Source organism: Nelumbo lutea, chromosome 2 (genome assembly GCF_056320005.1).
Source record: "Nelumbo lutea isolate HS-2025 chromosome 2, American lotus-T2T, whole genome shotgun sequence".
NCBI classification, from domain to species: Eukaryota; Viridiplantae; Streptophyta; class Magnoliopsida; order Proteales; family Nelumbonaceae; genus Nelumbo; species Nelumbo lutea.
Genome location: NC_142685.1, coordinates 22,937,150 through 22,955,221, shown reverse-complemented (window position 1 = coordinate 22,955,221; position 18,072 = coordinate 22,937,150). Strand labels below are relative to the sequence as shown.

The 18,072-nt window shown below is 36.5% G+C and overlaps 1 protein-coding gene across 1 annotated transcript; it reads left to right on the top strand.

Annotated features, from left to right (window-relative positions):
• The first annotated feature begins 8,559 nt into the window (after positions 1-8,559).
• LOC148869173 (indole-3-pyruvate monooxygenase YUCCA2-like) lies at positions 8,560-11,619 on the top strand. The gene is made up of 4 exons (XM_088972300.1): positions 8,560-9,649; positions 9,918-10,166; positions 10,279-10,401; positions 10,831-11,619. The coding sequence occupies exons 1-4, from the start codon at positions 8,960-8,962 to the stop codon at positions 11,059-11,061; spliced, it is 1,293 nt and encodes a 430-aa protein (XP_088828426.1). The 5' UTR covers positions 8,560-8,959; the 3' UTR covers positions 11,062-11,619.
• The last annotated feature ends 6,453 nt before the right edge of the window (positions 11,620-18,072 follow it).

The window sequence follows — 18,072 nt, the reverse complement described above, 5'->3', positions numbered from 1 at the left end:
TATCTCAAGCCAAAACCAATTCAACCAGATTCATCCCAGCTCAATCTGATTTGTGTTGGGTTGACGAATTAGTAGCTTGAATTGCTGGTGTTGGGTTAAGATTAGATTGGGTTGACCCTAAATGTCATGCACCGATGATCTTTCTTATCTTGGGCAAGTAATGAAACTAGTGGGGTTTGGATGCATCGAATTTCAGATGAGCTCAGACTCCAGACTCTAGATTTATTTTTGAAAATGCTATGGCTTTGTTTATTTGCAGTGAAAATCTGAATTGGATACAAATTTTATATTTGGTTTAGTTTAATTTGCATCTATTTGCTTATTACAATGACTTGTGTTCTATAAAGGGCAGCCTAGTGTACAAGGCTCTGTCACGCAAACTTATTTCTGTACATATAGAGAGGCTATTTTCAAAATTTAAACCCTGATCACCTAGGTCACACTGGAACAATCCAACTATTGCACCAAAGCCCACCCTCATTTGCACTCCTATCTGATGCAAAATTTGCATTTTTTGTCTCATCTCACTCATTAGTAGGACAAATTGCATTCAATAAATTGATGAAAAGTTTGCACCTCTCTTATCTTGATTCCCTCCCATAGAGGTGAGAACCACATAATTTTACTTCTTCCTTACTCTGCAATAAATAACATTTCTCCTAATAAAGTTGAGATCAAACCGGTTTACTTTCTCAATAAAAAAAAAAAAAAAAGACGACATCAAATTGCGTTTCCTTGCATTTACACTAATGCAAATGAAAATTGCATTGTATACAAACTAATCATATAAGACAATGCAGGGTTGTTCCTGGCATATCTATCTTTAGCCAAACCTTCCCTTCCTGTCTGTCCTGACATCTCAGAGAATAAAAAACTGAACTGACTATCAACCATTTGAGTTCATTAATTTTTTCAGCCTCTCCAAGGCTTGCTTTTTACCTTTAGCCTTCAACCTTTTACTTCATTTTTTCAGACAAGTGGTTACCTATCTTATTCTTAAGAATTTATCTAGAAAGTTTTTCTTTCTACTTTTAAATAAAAACCTTCTAGACACATGTTTACAGTTTATAGGTCTTTTCACAAAGAAGAAGAAGAAGAAGAAGAAGAAGAAGAAGAAGAAAAAGAAAGAAAGAAAGAATTATCTTTAATCTTAAAAGATACTCACTTCAAATGATGTGGAACCCATATTAATGGTGATCAACTTTTCTAATTACATTTTATTAAAATACAAATATTTACAAATAAAACCTAATTTAATCTCTTGAATCAAATAAAACTAAGGTTTCCATATAAATAACAGGTATTAAGCAGAACATCAGAATAGTGGCCCCTTATTAGATTTGGGGTGGTCACTGTCTAGTTTGATTAATTAACAAAACACAAATTCAAGGGGAATTGGTATATGTTCTCTTCCCCCCACAATCCCCTTATGTGACAAGAACAATCTTCAAAGGCTAAAACATGTAATTGTATACCTACTTTGCCATTTTGGGATAATCATTGATCCAAGTAGTAGCTAATATTTCTTTTTTTTTTTTCAGTTTGGTTGTGAAAGGTGGTTTGAGCAAAAGTGCTTTATATATTATGAATATCACAACCCACTGTCTAATCAAACCTTTCAATGGGTATATATATTCATTAATTAATACATCAATACCTAAATTAGCTTAAAAGTTTAGAGGAGCGAGTGGAGCACATGATTCTAAATTTCTAATGGAAAGTTCATCTTTTTCCCTTTTTTCTTTTTTTTATTAACCAGGATTTGAGGAATGTGGTTTCATTTAAAAGCTCAAAATAAACAAAGATATATTCTCTGATTTCCCTCTTCTGCATGTCTTTATCCCATTGATAAGTCACCATGATCACAATCATTTATACTTAATGGAATGGAATGTGTTTTGTTAACTGAAAGACTTTTAGAAGGTGCAAATTAAATTTTAGGAAAGTGTCTTTAACCCTTATTATATGTGATCAGCCTATCATGTTTGAATTAAAAAGATGCCTATGTTCTATAGGGGAGTGATTACATTCAACTTGGGGAAACTGAATTGGTTGTGGGCGAGTTTAAATAACATCTTGTTTGATTTTTTATTGTTTTATGAATTCAAAAGAAACCAGAAAATTGTAGGGGGGTTGAAAGCAATATGAAGAGATGTAGAGAGTAAGCTGACATGGAGAAGTGCATTGCATTTTAAGTATATAGAATATACGCCATGCGTTAGAAATGGTAACTTATGAAAGCTATATATAATTGGAAATAAAATGGGTATAAAGAAGTTCAACTTGTAAATCAATAAATAAGAGAATTGGTGTTTTATATAAGAGCACTATAAATTGCTTTTCTTTGGAAAGATCTCCCACCCATGAGTTCCATTATATTTTTAAGTGGCAATTAGTTATTCTAGGATCCTTTGATGTATATCTGATCTCTGTTCAAGCTCCACTTATTATTCTTGAGAGAGAGAGAGAAATGATTATATGTTAATTAGGATTGTTTATCAGCACTTGGCAAATTACTTCATCAGATGGGTTAAAAAACTGTAATATTTTCAATAAGCTACACAGGGAATATGAGTGAGCATATTCTTCATTTTATTTTATTTATTTATGTTTGTTTTCTTTTTGGAGTGTTAAATTATTGTAATGGGGTTTAATATATTTCATTTTCCGGCTGGGTTTTAATTTTTTAAACTATATATTAATCCACATTAAATCCTTTGCTTCTCTTTCAATCCGATTAATAATGTCTCCATTAGGCGCCCCAGAAAACCTGGTCTGCATTGCTAATAATGCACACTTTATTTACAGCCTATAGGCTTTGCTTTCGCCACTTTTATTGAATCTTATTGTATGAATTCGAATCAACAAGTTAATATTTAAAACATCCCCCTTACTTCAAAGTCTGTATAAATACTTTAGACAAAGCATATGAATAGAAGAGATATACATTACTCAAATTTTGGTATTATTTATTTAAAGTATTCACCAATCCACTGATTAGGTCTAGCTTATATACGGAAGTATATAAAGGTCCAAACTTCAAACCTCGGAGGAAAGGTTGCTAATGGTTCTTGTGTTCACACAGTCACTAACCCACTGATTAGGTCTAACTTATATAACTTGGCCCCTTTTAGGGCTAAAGTCGTGTCACCAATATTAAATAATAATAATAATAATAAAATACTCATAAATATACTTTTTTCTTTCTTAGATGGGATCAGACTAAGATATCATCTTTCTCATTATCACACTAAGGCTGTATTTGGAAACGAGTGTGAATGCAAATATGTAGAGTATAAAATAGTCGTATAAATTGTAAAATTGGGTTAGTTTTGCACTGACAATTTTACTTTCTTACCAAATAGACTTTTAGTTGTAATGAATGCAACATGAATTCCAATAAAACATATGCCTTTTTTTTTTTAATCAAAAACCCATTTGCATTCAAATTTACTTCTTTTTTACTGATGTACTTTTACATCTTATTATCAATGTAAATATGCATTGGAAAATGTATTTTTTCATTTGTCAATGCATAAATATTGCCAAATATAAGCAAAAGTGAAGTAGAGTGCAAATTTATCCTTAACCGGGATTTACACTCCATTTGCATCATTTCCAAATGCAGCCTAAAATATTTCATCCTTAGTGCCTAACATTTACATTTGTTAATTACTTCCCAAGAAAGGGTTCTCTACTTTCTCCTTTCTTCGTGTCTCGTTTCGATTAATTGGCTAGATGTTGTTATACCTATTTGGTTGAAATTATGTACCAAAAAAGGCACTGGATTTCCTGCCCACATGACTCTACACACGCTACCCATGAAATGTGTAGCTGCAGCTTGTTGTTGGTAGAGTTCAGTAGGAAATCCAGACTCGCCAAAAATTGCCATTTGAAGAATGAGTTCTAAGCCAAAAGATCATTCTTTTTTGAAGCTAAAATTTTAGGGTGTGTTTGATTGTAATGTAAATAAGTTTGTACTGATGCAAAGCTATGAGAGTGCAAATTTTGATTTATTTTTGTTTCAAAATTTACCTTGTTTTATTTGATTGCAGTACAAATGAAATAAAATAAGACCTAAACAGAATGAAATAAAACCCAACCAAAAATTAGTTAAACCAGAATTTGCACTCCTATGCATTGTACTAGTGCAAATAAGATTGCACTACAACCAAACACAACCTTCAAACTCAAAGAATCAAATTCAAAAGTGATTCTTAGAATACAAACTTCGTTAGAAGTAATTCTATGAAAGCATGCCAAATGCAGCTTAAATATCAACCAACTCATTAGTAAATTAATTTATTTTCCTCACAAGCATCTGATACAAATTTTCCCAAAAATAATTATCATATTAATCTGGGCAGTTTCTGCCATTTGTTTATCAAAAAAGAAATGCCGTGGTTCTGTGTTAATCTTGATGAGTAAGTATGAATTTGATGGAAAAAATTAGGTTCAGTATCATTAATTAGTTTGGAAAATATACAACAAACACTTCACCATATCTTTTGTGGGAACTCCAATTCCGAGTTAGTTTGCAGAGAATCAAAGGAAATTAATTTTGATTCAACAAGGTACTAGCCTGCCCACTGTTGGGGTTTAAGCTTTTCAACAAACAAATTCACTGTAATCCTCTTAACACATTAACACCCAGAAACTATCTTATATTGGCAATAATTCTCAAAGGCAACCAATCTGAGTATTGAAAAGCAGCAGCACTAATGCATGTTGGAACCTTATCCAGGTGGGTTAATGCAGCTTTCCATGTATAAATAGGAAACAAAAAGGAGCTAGGAAACTTGCTCATAAACTTGTAATATGCCTGGAGGAGAATGAACACTGAATGAATTAAAACATTTTGAGATTAATTTCATCTTAATTCATAATATAGAGGTTCTACTACTGAAACCTCTCTGGGTCTACAAATGAAATCAATTACATATGGATGCATTGCACCCTTAACGTGGGTATTTGGCATTTTGTAAATTGTGACAGTTGCAGAAGCAAGGAACCCATTTGAGAGAGAGAGAGAGAGAGAGAGAGAGAGAGAGAGAGTACTGATTTAAGTAAGAAAAAAACACTTAAGGTGGGGATGGACGGTTAGGGTTTGATCTTTTAGAAAAGGAGAAGATGAAACAATCCAAATCCGTATTTGTATTGTATTGCTTTTCAGTGAACTGCAAAGCATTCCATGAGCGTTGAAAGCAGGAGCTGTGCGGAGGTCCCACACCCCTGGGCCTGACAGCGTCCCAATGGCTAAGAAAGGTGAGGCTTTGATTTAGGCTTTTTCTTCTTCCTTCTCTTCTTTTCTTTTATTTTCGTCTGTTCAGTAGGTGTAGGTTGATTTAAGCTTTATTAAGACTTCCCTTTCATGGGCCCCGACCCAAGTTATGAACTTGTCTCCCCTCCTCTACTGGGAGGGACAGCCCTAGAAAATCTGCTTCTAAGTTCAGAAACTGCTGTTTTTAATCTCATTTATCAGTGTTTCATGCAGAATTCAAAGTACAAACTCCAAACTCCCATCTTGGAGGCTCACCATCTACCGATCTATCCCAACCGGTTCACCTTTTCCCTTTTTCAGCCTCAGTTCCAAACTTCCAAAACTTTAAAGTTAGGGTCCATTTCAATATTGTCACTTATTGTTTGTCAAAGCGATTCCTCAGTACAGAAAGATGTTTGGTGTGGTACTGGTACCACAAAAGCATTTTAGATTACAAATCTTGTACATTTGATGCAAATCTCACATCCCAAGACCATTGTACACTTTGGCTGTAAATCTTGATGCATGTACAATCAATGTATATATAAAAAGAAGAATTACTTCATCATAATTCAGTGTTCAACTTTATTGCTGAAGTAGTTGATTAATTCAGTCTTAATTCAAAAGTAATTAAGAAAGAAAATGTTGACAAAATTAATGGCTATTGAATTCAAGTTCAGGTGGTTTATGGGGAAAGGGCTACCCCTAGTTGTTACTCCTTCATACCAGATTTGATCTTTGAAGAATGGGATCAACAACCCCTCTTCCCCCTCTAGATTGGGCCACTCCATGATCCATCGGAATTGCTTCCGAGACTTCATGGCTACTTACTCTTAGGTTGAAACATTCCATATTGAGACATCCAATGAAATCAAGGGTCTTATATCACATCAAATTCCAATGCATCAAATGCATTCTAGAGATTTCACAAAACATATAAAATATTTTCTCCCCGTACCCTATGATTCCTCCTTAGGCTCAGTTTGGAAAGAGTATAATACAAATATAATATATATATATATATATATATATATATATATATATATATATATATATATATATATATATATATATATCATAATACAAGGTTTCACACTCTACATATTTGTATTTATACTCTTTCCAAATTGAGCCTTAGGGGCATGGTTCAAAGTATCGATACGATACGCCCTTGTCATTTGTTTTGAAAGCAATACGGTCCAAAATGCCTGTTTCTAGGTGTATCGGACCCCCAATTTTTTTAATAATAAAAAGCATGCTAAAAGCTCCCCAGAAAACCAAAATTAAAAAAAAAAACTCAAAAAAAAATAGAGTTTTGACCATTTCTAAGTGCCAATACGATACGGCCGAAACTTTGAACCTTGCTTAGGGGGTAGAGGTAACACGTTAGTGTCATTAGCCTATAAGGCTATAGCAATTCCTTTCATCATTGAGAAATGTCTAGGCGGCTCTCTCATTCACTAAGGCAGTGTTTGGCATCGATGTCGTTGCCCTAGAAAACGGCGCCACATCAGTGCTACATCAGAAAAAGTAGTGCCCCAAAAAATGGCTTGGAAATCGGGAAACGCATGATTTGAGGACACATCAAATTCAACATTTTCAACCTTTTCTTAGGTTCCAGACCATTGCTGCCAATGGTACAATGATATAGCACCAATGTGGCATCATCTAAAGCGTTGGATAATGTAAACTAATGCTCAAAAAGGTTATATAGCACTGGTACCAAACAAAACTAGTGTTGTTTCCCCATAAAACACCCTATGTGGCATTTTCTGAGAAAACAATGCAACAGACCCCATACATTTTCTTAGAAAATGGCTCTGAAGCAACGGCATCGATTCCAAACATCTACTAAATAGTCCAAGCTTTAGACAAAGCTAATCCAAACCTGATCCTGTCTGGCCAGATAAAGAAGGGTATCAACCCAACCAGCTGGCCTGCCCCATATATGATATACCTAGACTTAATCAAGCCTCTGTAAAAATACATAAATATTTCAATGTTGCAATATCAATGATATACCCAAAACTCAATTATTTACCACTTAACCCAATCCATTGGCATCCCTTAAACCAATGCTTAAACTATAGTTATTCATTAGAGTTACTTAGAAAATTTTTTCCCTTTTTGAAGTGCTTAAACAGTACAAATTCTTTCATTCAGCTCGATTTAGTACATCAACCAGAACAATACATGAAAGAACAAACCTAGGAATTCGATGAATAGCTTCATTAGCTGCTCTCGAGACATGAGAAACCGAGAAGAATGAAAGACAAAAAAAGCAAGCTACCTCCTAGAATCAATAATAACATAGTTAATGCACCAAGGTGGATCAACAGTCTCCACCCACAGACTTAAGGAATAAGCAGGAGAGACGAAAGAAGAAAACATTTAAAATCTCTTTCATGCACAAGGTGGGTTGAAATTATTTGGAGGATTGGAGCCTTCGGAAAGGACAGATACTTGATCGAAGGAATCAGGAATATTCTGTTAGTTATGTTTGATTTAGTTTTTTTTTTTTTCCTAAAGAAAATAAGTGAAAAGAAAAGGTGATCTCTCGAGATTCGTGGCTTGGTGGGGAGTCACTTGGTCACTTAACATCATGCCCCAAGTGCCCTATCCAAGGACAACACAGTGGCAGGGAATGACAAGATAGGACTTTGCACTTCGAACTACCAAATTGTTCGTCATTAATGAGCAAATGGATCTCATCAACTCCATCAATTCTTATTATTAGATACCTGTAGCTCGGATTATGTCTCCCTGCCATTACCATTCATTTCTGAGTTCTAACCATAAGCTTAATAATTAATTTATGTTTTGTCTCAATGTGCAGAAATTTAATTAGTTGCAATTTTTTTTCTTGGAAGCCATTAGGCTATTCCATTCATTCAATATTTTTGTCATAAAGAAACCAAAAAGGTTTATATATAGTAATTTCCATTTCAACAGCCAATAAAATATTGTTTAACTAGACTCAAAGAGTCTTATATTAATTCTTTGCATTAGTGTTTGGTGGGTCCAAAAGCCTCCATATTTTCATGGGGTCTTAGTTAAATTAAGAAAAGAAACACTTGAAAGGACGTTCATGCCTTTCTTTTTAGACGAGACTGATTGGCTTTCTCTCCTGTCATTGAAGGATCAAAAGATGTTATTGAGTGGGTGAAGAGAAGGATCAGAAGCTGTTGTTTGGCTAATTGTAATTGTAGTTATTATTATATAGCCATGTCCCACTTTGCATTGCTTACTAATGCCCACTTGGCCTTCCATATAAGATTGACTTCAATTCAATGCTCTCTCTCTCTCTCTTGTTGTCTCTTGGGTTGAGTTAATTAGTCCCCTATCACCCCCCTCTTAGTTTTCTCCTCCAACAAAACAAATAGTACTACATTGAAAACATACCCTTTCAAAGTGGTAAGACTCCTTAAACCCAACTTATCAATTTGAAATCATCACCTGCCATGGTTCCCAATTTAGTCCTCCTTTAGAATCTTAGATTAGAGAGTAATATATCATTCAATCCAGACTGATCTCATTTTTAGAAACTCAGGGAGTTCATGAGTTGTATTCCGTCTCAGCCAATTGTATATATGGCCTGTTTTGTAGCAGTACGTCCCAACTACTAGGTTACAGAGGAAGCAAGTGAAGACAGTTTTATAACTGCTTAATTTTGTTTGTTTCATTTCATATATACTCCTCATGGATTTCATCAGAGAAATAGAAGGCAAGAGAGTTCATGATCACTTGGGCGAGAAGATGAATAAAGGTGCAAGGTGCGTCTGGGTGCCAGGTCCAATCATTGTCGGTGCCGGCCCCTCTGGCCTTGCCGCAGCGGCGTGCCTCAAGGAAAGCGGAGTTCCCAGTTTGATCCTTGAGAGAGCTAACTGCGTAGCTTCTCTGTGGCAGCTCAAAACTTACCACCGTCTTTGCCTCCATCTCCCCAAGCAATTCTGCGAGCTGCCGCTGATGCCATTTCCCACCAGTTTTCCTACTTATCCCACTAAACAGCAATTTGTGAGCTACGTGGAGTCTTACGCTAGCCAGTTTGATTTACACCCAGTGTTCAACGAAACAGTAGAGAGCGCTGAGTATGAACCCAACCATGGGCTCTGGCGGGTGAGGACTGTGGGATTGAAGAAGGACGACAGGACTGAGTACGTGTCTCGGTGGTTGGTGGTGGCTACCGGGGAGAATGCGGAGGCCATTGTTCCAGAATTTGAAGGACTGAGCGAGTTTTCAGGGCCTATTGTTCACACCAGCTCCTACAAGAGCGGAGACGCTTTCCACGGCAAGAGAGTGTTGGTGGTTGGATGTGGAAATTCAGGAATGGAGGTCTGTCTGGACCTCTGCAACCATAACGCTACCCCATCTCTTGTAGTCAGAGATTCAGTAAGTATTTAAGCCAAACCCATTAAAAAGATTTTTCCTTCTTTCCTTTCGTCCTGTTCTTCTGTATGCAAATTAATAACTAAAACACCTATCCAATCAAGAAATCTCCAGATTAAGATTTTTCACTTTTTAAAGCCCTTGTTCTTGTTCTTTCACTTTCTCGATCGGGTTGCTACTGCACGCCATCATCTCATCATCCCATATCTTTTGGTCACTGTCGTTAGTTTCATTTCTGAGCTTTTGGGGGTTCCTTTATCTCGGGCTGCAGGTGCACGTCCTACCACGAGAGATGCTGGGGAGATCAACTTTTGGGCTGTCCATGTGGTTGCTCAAGTGGCTGCCCATACGCCTCGTCGATCGTTTCTTGCTGCTGGTGTCGCGTCTCATGCTCGGCGACACATCCCGCCTCGGCCTCCACCGCCCACACCTCGGTCCCCTTGAGCTCAAGAACTCGTCTGGCAAGACACCAGTACTGGATGCAGGGACGCTTGCCAAGATAAAATCTGGAGATATCAAGGTCTGCTTCTGCTCGCTGGGTGGCCTAGCTATTATATTCCATATGATATTACAAGCTTTTTGGTGTCTCGATCTCTGCTCTGTATGTCAAATCATTTTTGAGTTTGTTGCAGGTTCGCCGGGGCATAAAGCGACTGGCAAAAGACGCAGTGGAGTTCGTTGATGGGTGCATCGAGGAGTTCGATGCCATCATCTTGGCAACTGGTTACGAAAGCAACGTACCTTCTTGGTTAAAGGTATCTCTTATTCTTATGCCCCATGTTTTAAAAAGCAGACCCGGATCCGGAACCGCTTTAGTAACCCGTTTCTAGTCAAACTGCTCATTCGGTTCGAATGGATGGTCCGTTATAATTTAAAAAATAAAAAAATAATTAAAATAAAAACAGCCAAAAAAACATTATTCTGATCGAATGAGTCAATGGTTGGACCATCTAAATTGACAAATCGCTGATCAAGTCAACGGTTTTTTTTTTTTTTACAAAAGAGATGAAATGGAAGTAGTTGCTGTCTCCATTTTTTTAACATAATCTTTACCAATTAGCCATCTCAGGGCCCCAATTACAAGGTCTAACTCTATCAAAATTTCTAATAGATTTTTGTCTCAAGATTTCTATTAGAATGCTGATTAAATAGAACTGATTGAATCAAATTGAAATTGTTTTCAGGAAGGAGATTTGTTTTCCAAGCAAGATGGGTTGCCAAGGAGGCCATTCCCAAATGGGTGGAAAGGGGTGTTTGGGCTATACGCTGTGGGGTTCACCAAACGCGGCCTACTGGGTGCATCGATGGATGCCAGAAGGGTAGCACAAGATATCGAGCAGTGCTGGAAAGCTGAGGCCAGGCGTCATTTCCCTGCATTCAGTTGTTCACCACCAACATTGCCAAAACCACACTAAGCCAATCTCTTTACCAGCTCTATTTCAGAATTGAAACATCTACAGTCTACAGATCAATGACCAACGACATTAATGGGTATTAGAGGTTTTTGAAGTTTTAGAAGTGTAATGGTTCTTCCAGACTAGATGTTCCTCCATTTCAAGAAAACAGAAGAAAATGAAGAATTTGTGGTTGGATCTGATGTCCCAATAATACTCAAAACGGCAATGAAGTCTTGCTAAGGAGGAACCACGACTGAATGAACTGTTTATTGTAGCCTCTTGGTGGGTGCACCCCCCTCTACCATCTTTGTACATCCTGTACATTGTCATTCTCTAATTAGGGTTGGGGATGGCTTTTTTAGTATGAGACATAGAGACAGACAGACAAAAAGGAGGGAGAAAGGTTGTCTGGGTTTTGGCGTTTATTTCAAAGATGGTAGCATTAGTGATTACTGTGCTTAACCTTTACAATCTCCAAAGGATTTGGGGATGAAATTTAGAATATTTCAGTGTTTTGCTTAGCACAAACCCTGTACTCATTAATTCTCCATTTTAAATTAAGTTGTGTTACTTGAATGGACCAACCTGTTAAGTAGTTAATTAAGTAGTCCAATCAGTAGAAAAACAGTCAAATCAAATCACGCTCATAGAGGTGCCCCAAACCCTAAAAAGTCTGGATTAGTAGGTGCATGCCCACTAACACTTTATACTTGACTATGCTAGAGACTATCACACAAGATGTAATTACTAGAAGCAAGAAGAGAAAGAAAAGGAAATATACAAGAATCCTTCTCTCATGGTTAGCCATATAGAGAGCCAAGCTAGAGAGTTCCTTTCAAGGGTCACTGGTATTATTATTGATGTGGCTATAGAAATATCACTAGATAGCCATTCACATTCACTATCCCCTTTGCTATATGACTTGTGATTATCATCCTCATCTCCAAAGGTCAAGTTGGTATCATCAGAATGAAGCACGGACCACAGCTACCATATTTCGAAAGTCGATATGATTTCTACAGCAAATTGATCGATCGATGGGTATAAGAATTCCATGAACAAAATAATCAAATTTACATTGATGGAGAAAAGATTTATTTTAAAAGATTATAAAAATAGAACCATTTTGACCATTGGTTCCTGAATCAAATGGCCCAATCATCCGACCCAACCCTGGGTCGAATGACTTTGGGCCCTCTAGCTGCTCCATTATATATATGATGTGATATTTACAATAAGATAGATGCATGAATGTATTACACACAAGGTTTATATGAGCATAGTGGTACAAAGGAGGGCTTAGCTAGGCTTTTAATATGCGTAGGTGGTGGGATTTATTCCAACCGAATAGGGTTGATGAGTACATCAAATATGGAATCCTTGGCTTGAGAATAAGGACACTAGCTCGATTCATAGATAAATAGACAGAGAGAGAAGGATTAATTTAGTAGATAAGACTGTCAACATCAAAGAGGGCTTTTTTTCTTATGAATCCTATTTAGGGTAAGCAAGGTGGGGCTACAAATTATTATTGGGTCCCTTAGCATTTACTACCATCAACTGCTGGCTTTTCTCTTCTTTGCTTTGGCAATTAATTAGTATACAAAAATTAAGTTACAGGGAAAATTATGATTTTTATTTTTATTTTTTGCCAAGGAGAAAAGTTAAATTTGTTTACACTTTTAATCAACTTAGGAATACTTACAAAGTACTTTTCATGCATAGTTATTTTACAAAGTACTTTCCATGAATCACTGAGAGGATCACTTCTCAAAGGTCCAAGCTGATGATAGCCATTGGCTCATTATACACGTTATCACCTCACATGAATTGGTGCACTCTCCACGTGCTTAAAGATTAATTTGGAACTCTGGACCATTTCAGTGATGTGTCTTACTGCTTTTATTGTATGTGGTCCAAAATTAATGATTCTAACCGTTTGATTAGTATACTTTAATTTTTCTTGGACCATTTTCAAAGGTTTAATTGATTGGTAAAGGTCAGCATGTCATCAAATGGTGAGGGGCACTCAGTCCAAATTAAATTATTTATCAATGATTTTTCCACAGCCAAGGACAGTCCAAACCATCGCCTTCTTTAAGTATGTAATGTCTTCTGTTGTGATCTCTTTTCTAAGATTTAGACACATTTGTGTAAATGCTATTTCAGACAAGTTGGTTTTGTGATTTTTCTGTTCTGTTGTTTGGATCATGGAAATGGATTACGAGGGAATTGGGGATCAACCGTGCAATTCTGTAGTTGAGTGAATTTTCCTAGGAGAAAATTAGCCATATATTTTGTTCTTGTGGGGATATTGAGCTAAAGTATGCCACATAAGCAGATGTCATGTACAGAAGATGTGACATCTTCTACCCCCATTCTGCTACGTGTAAGACACCCCGGTCATTCAAACACCATAACTGATGCAGAAAGCAGTCCCCATATCATTAATGGGTCTGCCATATCTATATACAACTTTGGATGTACTTGGTACTGTGGTGCCTTCTTTGTTATTGGGCCTCATTGTGTTAATTGGACTGGATTTGGTCCAATCTGATCCAGTCCAATGTGAGTTTATTATAAATATATCAGGTCTAATCTAATCCAATCCCATGAATATTTTGGACTATTATATATGGACTGATCCAATTCAATGTTTGGACCATCCAATCTATTCAAATTTATTTTCATTTAAATTGGTTTTTACCTAAACCTGGTCCATTGACACCTACATTCTTATCTTCTGTCAATGGACCAGATACTGTTTAAATTCAACCTAATCCAATAAATACATTGGACCATTATGTCTGGACTGGTCCAATTCAATATTTCTTGTTGGTCCATCCAAATTGGATGGAGTCCAATCCAAAACCGGTCCACTGACACCCCTATTTGAAGTTGTAAGTTTTAAAACACACTACACCCCTTGTGATGTTATGTACAGCACATGGTGGTGTAGTGTGTTCGGATTTAAAAATTAGTTTTTATTACTAAATAAGTGTTTTACCAAAGCACGCCACCATCACAAGAACATGTGGCCTCAGTAAAAAATCAGATTTACTCCTCACAGAACACGTCTCGCACCATCCTCACAGCATATCGCAGCCCTGCATTGAAAACATCTTCCCATGATAAAATCAAGCACAGGAGATGTTCTCAATGCATGAATGGAAGAACTGTGAGATTGATGTGAGGCGGCGCTCGGTGAGAAGCAAATTTGAACTCCCTAAGTAAAACATTTTGAAACTAGCTGGAATGAGCTTTAAAGAACGAAACACACTTAAGCTGCCTTTGGTATTCCTTATATTAAGGACTTATCTCCTTTTTGAAATTAAAAAATTCAGTATTAATTGAAACATTTTAACTGCAAAAAAGACATAAGTCCTTAAAATAAGGAATGCCAAATTAATGCAGCCTAAATGTGTTTGTAGATTTCCAGGAACCAAGAATCGTAATGAGTAGATGAAGTGGATTATGGAGAGCTTTGAACAAATACAAAGTAAAGTATATATGGATCTGAAATAGACTCCAATCTATCAAAGGAAAAAAGCACATACTCAATATATTGGAGGCTTGTGATGGAACCCAGAAGTTCCAAAGTAAACTAGTAAGAAATCAAAATGGTGGAGCATGCTCTCCCAATATATCAAATTTTCGGGCTTAGAGGGGAACAATTAAGTGAGGTTCCAGAGAACACTCTTATTACAATATTTCCACATGAACCTACAATAAAATTGGTCCTAGTACTCAACAGTTGAGATTTCCCAAATTGATACAAACGATATCTTTTCTTCCAAGACTGACAACCCTGAGTGCATCTTTCAGTTTGGCTTCTCCTCATCAGGCTTATCAACTCTCAAAGCCTAGACTTCTACTACTGATTGTGAGATTTGATTCAGACGCAGGTCCCCGCTCCCACTAAGCTGCTGCTTTCCTCACCAGCACAACAATCCCCACATCCCCTCTTGAGCTATCTCTGTTATCTAGATGAAAAGGGCAACACATACAGAGAGAGAGAGAGAGTATGACAATCCAATCCATCAGAAGCTTAATTTGGAGGTCAATAAAGAGTCTGAAGACGGAATGTGTAGATGGGCAACTCCATCATCAACTCTCCCTCTGTTAGGGACCACCACTCACGACTCACCACCTTTCTTTGATCATTCGTCCTTCATTCAATCATTCCACATGGTATAAGGCTTTAAAGCAGCCAAGTTGCGTTTTCTCCTCTGGTGAAAACAAGGGAAAAGGGTCCTTTTTCTCTCCCTTTCCCTTTATTAGTTACACCCAAATCGTCTAGTGTATGAACATCAAGCTCGCTTATCGATTAATGACCAGCTGCCAGTTTCCACTTTCTCCTGTTTAGTCTTGAAACATGAGAGAAACATATCAAACATCTTTTCTTCTCTCTCTCTATGCTTATACCGATGCACAGTATATAATTATCTTAACACATTAATTTATTGCAATCAACCCACAATATTCCCTCACAATAATTTCAGTGTCTGACCATTCTTGTTCATCATGGAAGTTGAATGCAGAAACACCCACATCTTGATTTGAATGCTATCTCTTTATGGTTCTGATTCCTTTTTTTTCTCTTCTTTTCTTCCCAATCCAGCATTTTTAGAATATTTTCATCTAAGCATGTCTTTATTGAATTACTTCCTTTGAGAGAGACAGCAGACAAAGACAGCTTTTTATCTCTTTATCTTTTTTTACCTTCACAAGAGAACACATGTATAGACAAAAGACTATATGCTTCTTAAAGGAGAGCACCGACCCACTTGATCACTTTTTTAAGGGGGGCTTTGTTGCCTTCTTTCTCTAGAGATTTCAGGGATTACCAGTATGGAATCCTCAATATCTGGGATGACAATTTAGCACAAAAGCTTACAGATAAGACCCCATTTTGGAGCTTGCATTGGAAAGCGAAAGCCTCAATACATTAGCTTGAGGCATCTCCTCGATTCCCTTTTATATTTCTTTCTCAATGACTGATGAACGCTATGTGAGAAACATGACAGTTAAACATGTAGTGATCATCAGTTTATGGATTACTTGGCGTCTGTTTGCATTGATGTCGTTGCTCTAGAAAACGGTGACATATAAGTGCCACATTGGAAAAAATGGTGTTCCAGGAAACATTAATATGTTTGGAACTATTTTTCCATAAAAACGGTGTTCCAAGTCATAATTTCTTGTCAAGATGAATATTTCATGATCCGGCATAATAGCTCTCGGATCTCTTTCCTACTAAGGATTGGTATTGTTTAAAAGTAATATTCCATCTATAATCCATCGATCCCATTTGTTTCTCTTCATGATGATAAGCGACGCATTGGAAATCAAGAAAGTGTGGTTTGGAGCAATGCCGAATTTGATGTTTTCTCGTATTAGAGCTTGTTGCTACCAATGAGAACATGATGTGGTAGTGATGTGGACTTCCTATAATGGGTATCAGTGTTGAAAATAGATATGAAACACCGGTACCAAACATAAGATATTGTTGTTACTCCAGAAAATGTTCTACCTAGCAGCAACATTTCAAAAAAAAAAAAAAAGACGTCAATGCCAAATATATACTTGAGGTGTGTTCTCCAATATTAACATTTGTTTTAGCTTGTTGCTAAAACAAATTGCTTTTTGTTCATTTTTATTTTTTTACTGACTTCTATCTATCTATTTATCTAATTGGGTTCGAACCTATAATTACCTATTACAATAACAACATTATTTGTTATATGAATAAAAATGACAGTAAAATGGTAAAACTGTTTATATGTTGAAGGTGCCAGCTAGCCTGGGGTCTAGGGTTTTGAGGGAGGGATAACCCTGTTGTGTAGCCCATCCTCAAAATAAAACCAAAAAGAAAAAAGAAAACAAATACTGTTTATACGTTGATAAAGCAAGGTTTTTTAATAAAATAATCTTACATACTATTTATGACATTTATCCATTTGCATATAAATTATGACAAAATTTATAACAAAACCACGGAACCATCAACATAATCCATTCAGTAGATTTGGCTCTATCGGATAGACCCAACCCATTAAAGAATTTATTATTATTATTATTATTATTATTATTATTATTATTATTATTATTATTATTATTATCCTTTTTCTTTGATCCATGGGGGTAGCCCATTCTCATGGTGCCTTCCTCTAGTTAAAACTGCACATGGTGGGGAGTAAAAAGTAAAATTGGAAAGTGACTTCTCTCCTCCATGGTGGGGAAATAGTTCATGATGATCACAGCAAACAGTAGATTTAATTACTAAGACAACCTCCAGTACCTATTGACCACCAAATTTATTCTTGGGCGTGTCGCATCCTGACAGACCCACAGACCGCAACGTCCCAACCACCTTGCATGGCATTAGAGGTAATGGACCAGTTTTGGATTGGATACTCTCTACAAATGAAATTAATAAGGACTAATAAAACATTGCATTGGACCAGTTCAGACTTAATGCTCGAAAGTATTTATTAGAATGAATTAAATATGGTTCATCTGTATTGGATTGGGTCATATTAACTGATATCCAATTTATTGACAGAAGATAAAAATACAAGTATCAATAAATTAGGTTTGAATTGAAATCAATTTAAACAGATTGGGATGATTTAAACATTAAATTGGATCAATACAAAATGGTCAAAATATTTACTGGATTGGATTGGACCCGATCCATTTATATTAAATTCATATTGGATTGTATTGGATTGGATCAAATCCTGACGCTCTTACATGGCATGAAATGAGTCCATGGCAAAGCCACGCATCCAGGACATACTGAACACAGCCCCTACTCCTTCTATACTGGACGCATCCCCTCTTGGGCTCAAGTTGGCTATCACCGATCACTCTATCGGCCCAAAAATGTGGCCATTACTCCATTTAGGGCTTACTTCCTTAGCTTAAGGAAAATTAATCAACGGATCAATCGGGTCAATCTTTCTTTATCTTTGATTACTTCACCTTCTTCGGAGACTAAAACATGGCTGTCCCAATTAATCTCTT

Excerpts from the sequence above, each read along its gene's own strand:
- LOC148869173 (XM_088972300.1), top strand. The coding sequence starts at position 8,960 with ATGGATTTCATCAGAGAAATAGAAGGCAAGAGAGTTCATGATCACTTG. Across the intron at positions 10,167-10,278 it reads TAAAATCTGGAGATATCAAG|GTTCGCCGGGGCATAAAGCG; the intron begins GTCTGCTTCTGC and ends AGTTTGTTGCAG. Across the intron at positions 10,402-10,830 it reads ACGTACCTTCTTGGTTAAAG|GAAGGAGATTTGTTTTCCAA; the intron begins GTATCTCTTATT and ends AATTGTTTTCAG.